At 36.2% G+C, this 16319-nt stretch overlaps 1 protein-coding gene across 1 annotated transcript in view; it reads right to left on the bottom strand.

The window, feature by feature from the left end:
• The window catches only part of PRKCE (protein kinase C epsilon), a 287426-nt gene that overhangs the window by 102124 nt on the left and 168983 nt on the right, over positions 1 to 16319 (bottom strand). Inside the window, exons 3-7 of the mRNA XM_053973801.1 lie at positions 8579 to 8738; positions 7373 to 7407; positions 5803 to 5888; positions 3951 to 4083; positions 1055 to 1197 (exon numbers count right to left, since the gene is read on the bottom strand). Of these exons, the coding sequence (XP_053829776.1) occupies positions 1055 to 1197; positions 3951 to 4083; positions 5803 to 5888; positions 7373 to 7407; positions 8579 to 8738 (557 nt within the window). The remainder of the gene's footprint in view (positions 1 to 1054; positions 1198 to 3950; positions 4084 to 5802; positions 5889 to 7372; positions 7408 to 8578; positions 8739 to 16319) is intronic.

Raw genomic sequence — 16319 nt, 5'->3', positions numbered from 1 at the left:
CCCTATGGATTCTCACTGGCAGAACCTCAGCCATACAGTAGATGGCATCACATGAAAAGGAAGCCATAATACAAAGAGAGAAAACACAGGTAACTGAAAGAAAAGCAGGTTCTTAAGACAAAATAAACATAATGTATGTACCCAGTGGTGGGAAAGTTTTGAGAAGCCACGCTGAGTCTGTAAATTCCTCCAGTAAATACTTTTAACTACAACATGTATCAGCAAGCACTGCAAGCTACCTCATGCAGTAACAACATGACAACACCTTTTCCTAGGAGTGTCAGATCAATTAATTCATCCTTGAGTTTGCTACATTTCTGTAACATTTTAAAACAGCGTACAGGGGATCGCAGTGTGCAACAAGCAAGAAAATGAACAGAAGCAACTGTCAACCTCTAAAGAAATTACGGCACAAATTGCCGCTTTCTGCGAGACTGATGGGTCTGTTGTGACAATCATGCAAACAGAGATACAAAGTGTGGGCCCATTCTCATCCAGGATACACATCATCACTCGGGTATAACTCCAGTGGTTTTGGATGTACTTGGGGTGACCTATGCTTTTTATTTCTAGAACAGCCTCGTTATTCCTATAAAAGGCATGATAACTCCAGAATTGTCATTTGGCAAACATCTCATCTTCATGAGAATCAGCACATTGCTTGTTTATCAACATTTACAACACTGTGGAGGGAGTAGTGCTGTCTGCCAATCAATCAATCAATTACTCAATGCCGATTCTGAGCCATAATAGGCATTTATGTTTTTAACTGTTGCCAGACATTGTCTGCCTGTCAAATTTCCTTCCTCAAAATCCTTCCAGAAATTATAGAGTCTAGGTCTGCAATATTGTACCAGGTCAAAATAATTTCATAGCAAAATTCAGAATAGATGATTTACACTTACAAAACAAAACTCGAAGTCTTAGGTCTGTACTGACATATAAGAAAGTTACTGTGCAAGTTATTTGAGTAGGATTGAATTCCAACTAATAAAGTTACAATACTGTCATACTTCTCTGGTTTTTTTTATGTGACAATAGATAGTAAAATTACCTTTTTCCTCCTTTGCCCACTATTAGTGATCTTATCTGGAGTGACTCCAAGATCTGCAAGAACTTTAGCTATGCCTCTAGCATCCACTCCACAGTTTGGTGCCACATTTGTTTCACAGCGTCGATGTACATTCATCTTGCAAACTGCAAGGAAATAAAAAGTAATACAGTAAATTAAATACTGTCTTGGCATGAATTTGCCTTACCTAAATCAAATCTTATTGGACCTATCAATAAGTTCTTCAAATAAATACAATCTCAGTAGGAAAACACTTAGCTGGATTTGAAAGTATACTTCAATGCTAATATAAAGTTATTAACCTGATTATTATTCTTCTGATATGACAATGTAGAGTTGTATTTTCATACCTTGCCCAGAACAGACACAAGAATAAATGAAACTATCAAATCATCCTGTAACTATTAAATTAATTTGAATTAGAAGAAAAGTCCTTCAGGTCTTGGATTTTAACTGTCCACTATGGGAAGCACAATATTAAATCCTTATGTATTACTGTTTCTTACACTATTTTACTGAAGAAGATTAACTTCTAATGTAGGCAGCCATACAACTGACAGAACTTTAAGTTTTAATAAAAATTAAGGGTTAAACACCTACTTTATTTAGATGGCAATCATGTTACTAAGCTCTTTCCCCTAAATCTCCTGAAATCATTATATTATTATGAGGAGGAAAAAAAGGTTACTTTGCTTCCAAATTATGGGGCAGAGGCAAGAACATAGCTCCATTAAAACTTGTGAAGTGTGGATTTGTTAGGAACAGATGACATTTTATCTGAGACTTCAGTGCCCTCTTGTGGAGCAAGGCATAAAGAGAGCACAGCTGCAAGTGTGATTAAATCCTAGATTAATATTCAATTGTTCAAAATTCTCACTTCTTTATTTTTTAGAGAAAATGAAATTATAAGAATATGTATTTATAAGGTTACATTTAATTATATTTTTCAACCACAAAGCTTTCATTGTACAGCCCCTAAAGAAAAAAACATTTGCCTCTGAGACTATACCCAGACACTGAATCTGGCCATAACCATGTGGTTCAGAAAACTGGTGACTTTCCTTTTTAAGTATGTTTCAGCTCACAAGAAGAGCAAAAAGAAATAGCTAAACATGGTATTTTCAGTGAATGTATATTCAGTGACAAAACCTCAGCAGTAAGTAAAACGTTTGAGCTAGGATCCATAAAAGTGGACACTGAGGAGCCAAGCTGCTTGAAATAGCAGGAAAAGATTGTTCAGTCCAACTTCATGAATGTATTTTGTAAAAAGATGCACAGAAATAACCAGTGAAAAAAATCTGAAGAAGAATAAATCTCTGTTATATGCTCCTCATGGTGTTAATAACTATACTGGGCAAGGAAGTACATCTCTGAAGAAGGGAGTCACTCAGCACTTGTTAAAGAGAGAAAACCAAGCACAGAGAAAATGACATTTTAAATTCAGGGGAGTTCTAGATTCCATGCAGAGAACACTGCATAGTGTATTTTTATAGGCAATAATTTTATGAACATGGAGAAAGCAACACTCTCTGCACTATTGTTTCTATGCATCTGCTACACAGTATGAAAAATAATAGTTAAGACCAAACGAACAGTATGGTACTTGAATTAGAATATGAAAGAGAACTCATGTATGCCCAGATTAGGTAGAGAGACACTATAGTTCTGGTTAAAAAAAAAAGAAATCAAAGAGGAAAAAAGCCCAGATTCAATTGAAAATCTTCACTGAATGCATCTTCACCATAATTAAGACAGCATTTGAGTAAAATCTTCAATAGCTGCAAAGTAATAGCATTTAGAGCCTAACATTTCCTCACTGCTCACTAGCTGGAACTACAGGGGAAGGCTTGAACTTCAGAAGTCTCACTGTATATAACTTTGCCGTGAAAGAAATTTCTTCTTTCCCTTGCTGCTCAGCAACTTGTGACATGAAACATCAGGTCTGACCTTCACCTATACTTGTGTGTCATCCTAAATATTGCAAAGGATGTATTTTTATAGATAATGTATTTATACATGTAGCCCCACGTTTCTGCTGTTGAGAGGTGTACACAACATGATTTTTGTATTTATGAAGATGGACCTATCCATTCCTAAGGCATAACAAAATGAAAATGCTTATCATTCCACTAGGCACTACTTCCTAAGAACCTGACAATCGTTTCCTTCATTACGTAATTTCCTTCCACCTACAAATGGAAGTATTTTATTAACTATTTCTAAAATATTACTTTGCTTTACAATTGTTCATACTCTTTTCTCACCCATTTGGACAACTAAAATGAAACAAATGCACCTTCCAGTCATATTTTCACATACAGATCCTGTACAGAGTATATAGCCCTTAAGTGGCATAACTTAATCCTTTATTTTCTGGAATAGAGGGGCTAAGCAGACCATCACAAAGGATGATTTAACTGGGTATCAGAATACCTTATATTCTGGACATGGGCACACAGGACTGGTTCTACTTACTCTAACCAATATAAAACAGCAATTTTTGAAAATAGTATTAAAGAGAAAAGTAACTGGAATATTGATGTTTAAAAAGTTTAACAAACCTGAAAACACAAAAGGCATATACATTGAAGGTATGTAAATTGCCCTGCTCATAATTTTTTGTTAACTTCTAATATCCTGCATGGCAATAAAACTACACAGGAGTGAATGCAAAATGTGTTTCTAATGTCTGCATCTGTTATTAACTGGTGCTGCCAACAGGGTAAGGACTGTGTTCTAACCATGATGGAAATCCTTACACTGCTCCATTACTTATCTTCTGTTTATTTCTGTACATGCTGACATAGTGACTTGATGTTTTTCCAAGTCTACAAGTCACTCACAAAGCAAAATAAAAAGCTCTGAAGTGGTGCCTTACCTTTGCATTGTAAACCTTGTCTCAAAAGACCCCAGAGCAATGAACCACAGTGGTCACAGAAGGTGGGCACTTTGTAATTGTGAATGCTGAACTTGTGAGGCATGTTGACACTGAAACGCTGGGATCCCACTTGCTGAAAAAGGACAGCACAGCATATTTCATCTAATTAATTTTCTTTTGCAATCAGTAAATCAGTATATGCTGAGGCCCTGTTGCATTTTCAAACCACATAAAATTCAAATGAGATTAAATAGATCAGTGCTCAGATGATGACCACCGCATCAGATACACTCCAACTCCAGAATTCTTTTCACTACTTTATCTGGAGAAAAGAGGGGGTAGGGCTGCTGTTGTCCAAGAGATAAAGACTAAAGTCTACTTCCTAGTACTTTTGGGAACAACAAATATATAGCTATCAGGAAAGATCTCAATGTGGAAGGCAAGGAAGTCACTCCCAATTGTTTTAGGAACACGAGGCCAAACTAATACAAGACTAGAAAAATAAATATATCATAAACCCTTTACCTTTTCATATCCCATTCTTCTTTGGATTATGAAAATGACAATGATAACCTGTCATGTTCAGGAATTCAGTATGATTACTCACTAATTAAAGGATGCCATTGATAAGTTTTCAGAGTGGCCATTGCACTGCAGGAGATTTATTTTTATGTTTTTCCTTCCCCTTTCTATTAGCGCTGGCTTTTCTCCAGTGATCTAGTACCCCTTCTAAACAATGAGACTATCAGCAAAGTATGCATGTCTCCACCAGTCTGGAGCCTGGGAATATAAACCTGCACAAGATTTTGTATATTCCTGTAAGTATTACACAAAACCAGCACTAGCCCAACACAGTCCTTTATCACAATTGTATGCATGTGATCACATTTTGGATGTAAAATACTGGTTGTGGACCAGACATTGGAGAATGGTCCCAGTAAGGAAAATGCTAGCGAATTGCACAGAAAAAATGAGTTAGTGCCTCAGTCAAACTCATGTTGAAGTTTAAAGAATAGATTACAACTGCCCTGCTACATACAACTCCAATATGTAACTTAAAGGTAGGCTTTTCCAATCCTATGAATGTAGGTTTTTAATGAATAAAATTATGAAATGTAGGGTTTTTATGTGGCCAAGGAACTGTGATCACCCAAAGACCACCTCACCTAAGCCTGTGGTGAAAGACAACAGGCCCTTGCTGTTGCATAAAACAACAGGAGAGTAAGCATACATTTGCTTTTCTGTTGAAGCACAAACCAAAAACTTGTGTGTAAGAAAAAGCATTCACTGTTTATACTCTAGGGCTGAAACTATTTTAAAGAACCCCATAACTACATTTTGACAGTTTGGATGTAGTCTTTGTTGAGGTGAGACTTTGCAAGCAAATTCTGGTTGGTTGTCTATGTTGGTGTCAGATACCCACCCAAGCATCCCAGCTCTCCTATCAGCTGCTGATGGCTCAGCCACATATAATGCAGCCAGGGGAATGAGGGATCCCAGCCTGCTTCTTCTGAATTAAACTGACAAGAATTGTATTAACTCAGAAATGGAGAGAGAATGTTAAAAGTGAAAAGGAGTAGAAAGAGCTCTCTGAAACTTTGAGCTCAGGTGTTACAAGAAAGTAAACCAATTAGAAATAAATTTGTGTATGATAATTCCCGTGTAAATAAAACTGTGATAGCAATCTAGCATTCCAAAGTAAACAATCTAGCATTCCAAAGTAAATGCTACACCACAAAATGACCAGATGGGCACAAAAAAGTCTGTAGCATCTATTGATTAAACAGAGATACTATTTTGAACAGATCAAAGACAGAATTTTATACAGAAAAATTAATTTATAAACATTTACCTCATCGTGAGTTTCCTGTTTTTTTAAGCCAGCACACTTCGTTATTATAAGTTCATGGCATCTCTTGTGAACTACACAAGTGCAAACTAGAAAGACAAAAGCAGATAAAAGAATGAGATTTTATGAAGATTAATTTTAAAGCCTGATCTCAGAAGACTAGAACCACTGGGACTTGAAAGTGTGCAAGTGACTGGTGGTGATTTGGTGTGTCCTATGAAATAAGTTAGTTTACAAAAACAGAAGATAATGGACTTTCAAAAGACTAAAGAATTTTAAGATAACTAAAGCATATCTTCCAAATATCTCATCTGTAAAACTACAAATTACCTTCTGAAATGTTAACCACAATTTTTCTTGATTTTTACGTATGTGATTTGTTTATCTGATGAAGTCCATGATCTCCACGTTACATGAGACACAACAGCAAAAACACTTCCTGTTTAAATAGCTTTCAAGGAAAACAGATATGAAGATAACTCATTGTAAAAATGAAAAGAATAGAAAAAAAAAGTCAAATATTCTTACAGTAACACATTATCCTCAGTTGATCGCAGTAAAAGGTTTCAGGAGGCAAAAATGTTTTGCCAATATACATCCTGATTACTTAATCAATGAATAATGTTTGCAGATATGACAGATAAGATAAACAATTACTAGATCTATCATACTGTAAAATTCAAGGTCATTAAACAAAATAAAAACCCTCATAGTGAAGTAATGAATTTCACTTTCTCCAATTTTGGTGGTTGTTGTAAGAAAAAAAAAAAATAGATCAGAAGTCAAGGTACTTCTCCAGATACGTCTGTCTGTTAATACAGTAATTGTTATTACATCATGTAAAGATTTATTTAAAATGGCATTTACTTATTTACTATGAGATTTAATACAGTAATTCTTATTATAGCATGTAAAGCTCTATTAAAAAATGGCATTTACTTATTTACAATGAAATTTCATCCAGTATTTTGTAACTGAAAAATCATCACTAACTTGATGGTTTCTACTTGTTAGATGAAAATTAAGTATTGACACATCATTCCAAGAGGCGACTGCATAAAGAAGTAGGAGTAAAAGAAATTGAGTTGAAAAATGGGAGATGAAAATGAAGCACTTGTGCAGTCTTCACTATAACCTTCTCTAATGATGACCTCTATAATTATCTCATCTATTTAAACTACAGTCTTCGCAATTACCTGGAATTTTTAGACACAGAGTCTTAAGCAGAATAAAGATCTCTCAATTTTAAATGCATGACTTGAAAAATGAAGAAGCCAAGATCGACAGATATGGTTCCCTAGATGGATGGATATACATGAAGATATATCTGGGATCTGATGTTCACGGCTGTTAGCTGAGCTCCTACTTCATATGTGATGCTTAAGACCAACAGTTTTGAAAAACACTACTGTGACTTGGTGCAAAGATTGTATACTTGTTGAAACAAACTTATTCTGATCATTATGTGCTAAATTCTTAGCATCATACATATACAATGCCTGATAAAAATATCTTATTATTTATATAACATAATAAATCTATTTAAACTGTCCTTATGTAGAATTTCTCTTACCTTGACATTGGTATCCCTGTTTTCCTATTACACCCCTAAAAAATAATGAAGTATTTTAGAAAATGAAGAGGAAATATTTTTTAAAGTTAAAACATTTTTCCTTCCCTTTACTGGACATGCACATGTTTAAAGAAAAGCTTTTCATAACCAATCATCTAATAATTGCATGCCTAGACTGAGATCAGTTCAAAGTAGGAACATTTCAGGTGCTGAGAGGTAACAGGAAAGATGAGAGACCATGAACGCAGTCAGAGGTACAGACAGATTTTTATTATAGTGAAACAGACAAAGCCAAAGGGTGCACAGAAAGGGGACAAAATAGTAAATCATAACCAAGCATACCTCTATTTGTCTATTGACTGCATTTGTCAATATTGCTTGAAATCACTTTAGCCAACATAAAGCATAACCCCCACGCACTTTTTAGAGGAATGCAGATGAGTTCATGTACATTCCACATCATTTTACATTAAGAAAGACCGATTCATTACACACTCATAAGAAATATTTACTGTTGATCACATCAGATCTTATGTGTAAATCAGTATCTCTAGATCACTTTGGAAAATACCAGGAGCTGCTGAAAAACAATTGAAACTGAATGTCTCCACCACTTCTCCCTATCTGAAAATTGAAAATACTCAAAATAATGTAAATAATTTCTAAAAGGGAGTTCTTGGTGTACATTGTAATAATAAATTGTAATTATTGTAATAATACACGGAGTACACTGAGCACCAAAATTTCTGTGTCATTAGACATATAATATACCCATATTCCATTAACTTCAGTAGGATGTAAAGGAGATTTGCATGTCTTAGAAGAAAGATGGCAATTCTTAATCATGTAACAAAGAGTTCTGTCACTGTGACAAAATATAAAAGTCTAATATTAAGTCTAAATACACACTTAGGTCTTGCATAATACTAGACTGGCTGTCTACCTGGAATTTAGTGTGCATTACGTAGGGAAATATGGAACTCTGTGGCTCAAAGGAGAAGAACTCCAAATACAACCAATTCTAATATTTGAGATAGAGGTTTAACAGCCTTCTGTTATCATCTGCAACACTGCTGACAGGTTAACGTCAAAATAAAGAGGAAAAGAACTGCTGCTCTATACCATTTTCACTTCAGTGAAACAGCAAGGTATGCTAACACCCCAACTCAAAGTTGCAAAGAAAGCAAAACCAAAGTTACTCCATACCATATAAAGTCTCTGCAGTGTGAGCAGTATGTTGGTTGTCTAAGGTAGGTGGCCATGAACTTGTGTCCATTAACCTGATGCACCCTGCGCCGCACGGCACCCTGGCGCTTCCTGGGGCGCATCCGCTCCCGGAACACACGCTCTTCATTGTCCTTGGGGGCTGAAACACAGGGAAAAACAATAAGCACTGGCTGTCACAGACACAAGTCTGGGGAAACTCAAATGCTACTCCTAGGTAGATGTTCTTCAAAAATAAAAATAATCCCCTGTGCCCAGCAGTGCAAAACAACTTCCTTAAGTTTTGCATAATTTTTATTCAATTTAGCATCAATTACCAGAGGGCAAAGGTTTTCATTGCTTAGTACAGGAACTTCTAGTTCTTCTAAAGCTTCATCTGTAAATTCAGACTAAATTAGGATTAAGTCCTCGACACTTCATCACTATCAAGCACACTGACAACCTCTTAACAGTAATTATACAGTTAAATTCTCCCAAAAGATCAGACTTTCACCTCACTTGATCTCCAGGAGAAGAAAAAGATCCAAACATCCCCATGTCCTTGTACATTCACCAAAGTGCTAATACAAGTGCAAAAAGCTGAGTAAAAATATGTATTATCAACCAGAACAAAATATTCCATCCAGAATTGACTACTTAGTAGAATTCCTGATTAAGATCTGAGCTTCAGGCTCTAATAACCCACTTTGATACTAATACATGCTCAGCAAAATGTTCAAGGGAAGGCAGTTGTTCTTCTTAATCAATTCCTATTCCAATTGTACATGAGATTTAATGGTAGAGGAAGTAGAAAATAAACTTGATATAACTCAGTGAAAGCATTAAAAAAAAAATTCTTCAGAGTGCATTGGGTCTTTCTTAAGGATTTTTTTTTAAATATCACTAACACCATCATAATATTTTGTATGCATTAAGCAAAAGCTGAGGATGAATTAGCAATTGTTAATGAAAAACAGATTTTGCAAACATTCCCTGAGCCACTGGCAAACTAGACTATAAGACTTGGAGAGAACCATATTCAGTCATCCATTGACAACTGAATCTATGCACTCAATACTTTGGAGCATATAACACTTTGATCTGTAGTTAACACCTATCATTCTTTGAATTTCAGCTACCGTGAATCATTACAAGGGCCTAAAAACAACAGCTTTGGTCTGCTGCAAGCTTTTCTGTACATGATTGAGTTGTTCAAGCAACAGTACAGTATCTAATAACAACACAGAAAATTCAAAGTCTGAGAACAACTCAATGTATAAAAAGTCTCAAATCCTTTTAAAACATTGGAATAAATCCTGGTTTTGAGGGTTTAAAATATAAAAGGTATCAATTAAAGAATTTCTAGAAAATCATCTTAAATTAAACCCATGGACAGGCATCTTGGGAAAAAAACAGAGCACAGTCGAACAAATGGAGATCAAGGTCTTTCACTGCAGAGCAAAGGCTAAACTCCTTGACACCAGCAAATTTATTTATGCACAGAAGAGCCTTAGCTCCATACACATTAATGTTTTACAAACACTTCATACTCAGAGTTGGTTTTCACCCTAAGATGACACATCTGTGGGATGGCCAGAGTGGCACTCCTTCTTTATTCTGAAGTGAGCTCTCAGTAAATAAACACTGCCTCGTACACAAAGCTATCCCTTTTATTTATGCTGAAGAACAACCAAAAAGCAATGGTTGTAGGTTGCCCTTCAATAAAGAGATGAGAAATACCAGACAGTTTATTTTTATGTTGTCAATTTTGTTTATTTTTAGGTGTTAAGTAAAACTCTAATGTCTAATAAATATCACAGCTCCTTAAGAGAAAGACCGTCTTCCACAAAGAACATGTAACAAATAGTTGAAAATCCAACAAAATATTCATTTCTCCAGCTTCTTGAATGATTTACTGACTTTACAAAGCTGCTGGAAATCTTTTAAAAGCTATTATAGGAGATAATTCTATATTAACATACATCTGCTCTTTTGGTTATCATCCAGATTGTAGATTTTGCTACAGTATGCACAACCTGGATGTGAGAAAGTTAAAATTCAACTCCTCTGGAAAGGTTTCCCCCAAAAAATCCAACTCTTCTGGAAAGGTTTCCCAAAAAGTTAATGCACTTACATAAAATAAACAAGATGTTCTGACAGTGCATAATACACTTTTGATATGATAATCAGTCTACAGTACTGTTTTTCTCATTTTTTCATCTTAAGCGCAATTCTTCACAGATAAAGCACCTGTAATTTTACAGAGCATGTAAAATCCTCCTCTTGTTTTGGCTACATAAAAGCAGTATCATGACACTGGGTTTTTTTGTTTGCTTTGTACCAACAAAGTTTTAAAACTACCTTCACTGCATTAGTTTCAATTCTATATTTAATGCTTTAATGAAATTCAATTTTCCCCTTCTAATACTTACAGTGTAAATAAAATAATGAAACAGTATCTTTTTCAGAAATGCACTAACTTGAAAACAGATACAAGCAAAGAATGTGAAAGTATCTGATTAAATGGCAGGCCTCGATTATCAAAAATCACTTCCACACTAACAGCATCACTGTGTGTGAAAAGGATCCCCTAATTGTAGTTAGAAAATATAGTTTTCTTGGTCTATCTTGGATAATGCTGGAGGTTCATTAGCCAGTTGCCCTCAGTCTCTGCTGTCGGTCTGCTATTCCCCTTTTGTCACTAAAGCCTGGCACTTACCAAATCCACGCACTGTGCCCTGCTTTAGAGTGGAAGTGCACAGATGAACTGCATGTTTGGGAGTATCTGCCTCCACCTCACCTCTCACTACACCCTGCGTGCAAACCCCACTTCGTCAGTCGGCAGCAGGACTCCCTTAGAGGGCTCAGAGCAGTGTAGAATCATAGAATCAGGGAATCATTAAGACTGGAAAAGACCTCCAAGATCTCTTGGTCCAACCACTAACCCAGCACTGCCAAGGCCACCACTAAACTGTTGGAATCCTGGATGCTGAGAATTTTAAACTTTCTGCGCTTAAAGGCACAGACCCACAAGAGAACACTGAATTTGACCTGAGTTTGTGGAACAGGCTTTTGAAATTGATTAATAGCACTGGGATTACAGGTGTGTAGTTGGTTAGAAGTGTGTAATATCACAGGGTGGAAAACTTAGAGTTTGGGATTTTAGAATATAGAAATAAATATGAAGCAAGATGGAAGTTTTAGGGCAGAGGCAGATTGTTCTTCTTTACCTTCTTCTTTCTTCTTCTTCATGGGTTTTGGTGATGTTTTGTAACTGGACAGAAAAGTCTGCATTGCGGGCTTTGAGGGATCAGTTATTGGGTTAAAAGGGAAAATAATCTAGGTGTCCTTAATTGGATAGTTTAGTTTTAAAAGACCTTGTAACAAGAGTTAGTTGGCCATTTTGTGCTTTGCTAATGAAAAAGTTGCTGAACGCACAGTAGTGAGACTGTAACATAAATATGAAATAATAAACACCTGAGTCCAAACATGAAATACCATCTCAAGTGCCTTCAATCCCAACCTCGAGAAACCAATAATAAACCATGTCCCTAACTGCTACATCCACATGTCTTTTAAATATCTCCAAGGATGGTGACTTCCCCAGGCAGCCTGTTCTAAAGTACACCTACACAATTTGTTAAGAAATTTTTCCAATCTAGACCTCCCCTGGCACAACTCGATAGCATTTCCTCTTCTGTCAATTGTTATTTGGGAGAAGAGACCAACTCCCACATTACTCCACCCTCCTAGAAAGCAGAAAGGTCTCCTCTCATGTTCCTTTTCTCCAGGCTAAACAAGCATCTGACATTACAGTGCCATGACTGGCACTGGATGATGGAATATGAGCCTTTCATCACAGCAGATGAAGTCACAAGAGCTCACCCACAAGCTTAACATTAACTTCAAGTTAACATTAAGTTCAGTCACTCATTCACTGTGACCCTATATAAACATATAAGCAATGCATTCCCACAGTCCCCAAGCAAAACACTGTCACATCTTGTGTACTGGATTTTAGGAAAAACTTATTACTGAAAAGGTGGTCAGGCATTGGCACAGGCAGCCCATGATGTGGTAGAGTCACCATTCCTGGAAGTGTTCAAAAAACGTGTGCATATGGCACTTAAGTACATAGTTTAGTGCTGAACATGGAAGTGCTGGGTTAACAGGCAGACTTGATGACCTCAAAGGTCTTGTCCAACCTTAACAATCCTGTGATTCACATTGCTCTTTTGGGCCACAGGCATAAAGTCAGGCAGGAACTGTCCCAGGTGACTCAGAAGCAGATGATCACATCTGTTCTGGCTCATACCCAGGGCTGTGAACCACTTAGTTCTAGCAGAACTCACAATAGTCTATATTTAATTTAAAATCCATTTATCTCATACTGAACAGCCACGTTAGAGATGTTAATTTATATGTCTGAAGACAGCTACTTTGGAAGGGAGCTACACTGCTCTCCCCAAATATCTCCCATCATTTACAAGCAGGAAAGCAAAGATTAGTAAATGCTAGCAGAAAGCAGGGAGTATTTGGGGAAAACCCCCAACATCTGTATGATATAGACAACTAGTGTTTTCAATGCACTCTTTTGAAAATACTAGCATCCCAAACAAAATTGGCCTTTTAAATATATTTTTAAAAGTCTTACAGAGGTATGTATTAGGTTCTAGAAAATACCATTAGCATACTGCATACAGTGCATGGCATTTCTACTCTTAGCAAAGGATTTAAAATTAAGTGAATTTTTTATAGTCAGAATATTAACAAGTTTCAATATAAACCATTTCTTCTCATGGTATTTCTACTAAATAGTCACAGAGGGTTATAGTTTCCTCAGTAAAGGCTGTTTCTTTATGTAATGTACATTCTGTTCCCTGTTTTGGTTTTGAGTCCTTCTGTCTTCTGTACTATTCACTTAATCCTTTTCACATGCATTTCTTACATTTTATTTTCAAAAGATGGAGTAAGAAATGATGACAATTTCCAAGTGTTCATGAAGAATGCTGTCAATGGAGCACATTGAGTTTAGGCTTCATATGATGGTACTTGAGAACCAGCAAAATTAGAACTAATTTTATTTCAAAACCATAGCCAGTAATGCCACTACTTCTTTTCACTGTAGAGTAACCCCTGAGTTATTTGAAAAGCAGTAGCATATAATTGCTTATATATACTCTTATGTACATACATACATAATGCCTACAATTCTAAAGACTCAAAAGACTTGCATGCTTAAATCCAAGCTCTAAGGGAAGTGTTATAAAAATAAAAAGTATCTGGCATGAAAAAATGCACAAAACTCATAAATACATGCAAAATGGAGGCTTAAATGAACTGTCTGAACTACATTTAATGCTGTTCATTGTGTAATATCCATTAAGCATGAATTATAAGTCATAACTTAAAAGTAATTTCTTGAAATTTAGAAGAAAGGAAATTACTGCATAATGCTCAGCAACCTTCAAAGGAAACAAGATTAGGGGAGTAAGACCTGCACACCAAATAACAAAGGCTCAACCATGTCAGGTCTTGTTTCATACTAAAACAGTTTCAACATAAATGAGAAGGGCTCAATGTGGAGCACTAATTGCAACAAGATTATCCTGCATAGCCATGTCTCATCTTCAATGTTCTGAGTACTTACAGAATTCTGACAACAACCAAAAAAAAAAGCAAAAATATAAGGCAGAAAAAGAGCAAGAGAGCTTACACATAAATAGAGGGGGTATCCAGCATTTTTTATTGCTGACGATGCTGACTTCTAAACAGGAAAAATGCTGATCCCTTCCCTGAATCTGGAGGTAATTGTTACCAAACCTTCAGTGTTTGAAAAAAAAAAAAAAAGAAGCTTTAGTTAAATGGCTTCTGCCACATCAAAGCCAAAGCACGGGCCATGTAGGACAGTAACACAGAAACCAGTGATGCTGCCAGGCAAAGCCTTGCAAGAGAACCCTGACCCCTCATGGCACTTCTGGCACAAGGGGCTTTTCACCCTGGATGTCTCCTGGGTGTCACATTGCTGTCACCCCTACCTTACAAAGCGCCATCCAGAGAGCTAGCTGGTTTAACATTAACCTTTAATAATTACAATTGACCCTAAATGAACAACAAATGCAAAGGAACAATGGATGTACTGATGTTTCACTGCTGAAGGTGAAAACTAACAGCTTTTGTATCATATTTAAGCCTGATCACTTTAACCAATATGTACATACTGAAATTGAGCTTTTGTTTTACCATTATCTGGTGTCTAAACAGAGGAAGGATATTGATTGAAGCAGGGGAGATCATTTGTCTAAAAATACGTTGGAAAGTGAGAAGGGGCAGAAACAATGTCCAGGACTTCTCAGGATTCAGAATGGAGTGTAACCAGATCATTATGCATCAAAATAAGGTCCCAAAGGATTATTCCCAAACTCTATTCTGGGCTGTACCGCAGAAGGATATATACTGTCATTAAGATTTCTCCAGGCAGAAATCATTACAGGATTTTGCATTTAAAAATTTAATCTAAGGGAATTTAAGGGGAAAAAAAAAAACAAAAAACAACCCAAAACAACAAAAACCAACTGTGACCAAAAAGCTAAACACCCCCAAATATTTCTAGATCCTTTCTAGTGAGAAAAGTCTTGTTTAGTAGTAACACATGCAACAAACTAATTCTGTACCTTTTAGAGAAAAAAATAGTAAGGTAGATATATGATAGAATATGATATCATAAAGCTGTTACTGATGAGCACAGAAATTATGTAGACAGTTTACCACAGTCACAGAAAGAGCATGAATTTTTTCTATGTCTTTTTCTAGAAGTATCATGTGTTTCCAGGCTACTTCTTAAACAACAAGCATACAGGTTTTGCTTACTGTATCTCAAATCTGCTTTATTTAGGAGACCCGACAGGAAATTTCTTGGATAGGAGAATCAGATCCTTCAATAACACTATACTGTTAACAAAAACAAAGGTGTTGAGTGCTACTAAAGAAATTAAAAATGCTCACAGAATGGGTGAGTTTTAAAAGAGATGTGTCTAGACAGGTCTGCTAACACCAGCTATTTACTAAATGCACTGAAGAATAAATTCCATTTTAAAGTATATCAAGCCCAAATATGGTCCGTGGCTTTGTAGCATGGGCTGAGGCTCAAATGTATTTGCCTTCAAACACATGCTTACATTTAAATGATTAAATTCTTGTCTAAAAGAGAGATTCTGCCTATATGTATTTTAAGATTTCCCTTGAGATACACACAGAGTTGATTTGGGGTGTCACAGGCACATATTTTTGTTTGAGGGCTTCTGTTACTTTCTTTTTTTAAAAAAAGGAGCCCAACCCAAAACACCAATAGCACTATAAAACTATTTGATGATTACTTACACACGATTCAAAGTTTTTCTACATACTTAATTATTATCAGGAGCACATTCATAAGCTCACTCAAAGCTGAAGGGACAACAATAACTCCTCACATCTTTTCAAACAGAAATACTTTCACATTCAATACACTTAATAAAGGAGGACTTAATGTCCAGAAGTACTAAAGAGTCTCATAGATACTGATGGTCCAACTGCAATTTCAGCATACACAGAAGTCCAATTTAGTTTTCAGAAATGTCCCTGCCTTGGTGGTTAGCAATAATTTGGACCAAGTGTTCAAAACCAGGAGTGAGGTCCCTGAAGAGACTGGGGAAACCCCCGGTGCTGCCCCAGCTGCAGCCCATCAACTCGGCTACAGCAAAGG

Source organism: Vidua macroura, chromosome 3, assembly GCF_024509145.1.
Source record: "Vidua macroura isolate BioBank_ID:100142 chromosome 3, ASM2450914v1, whole genome shotgun sequence".
Taxonomy (NCBI): Eukaryota; Metazoa; Chordata; class Aves; order Passeriformes; family Viduidae; genus Vidua; species Vidua macroura.
This window is presented reverse-complemented; position numbering and strand designations above follow the sequence as displayed.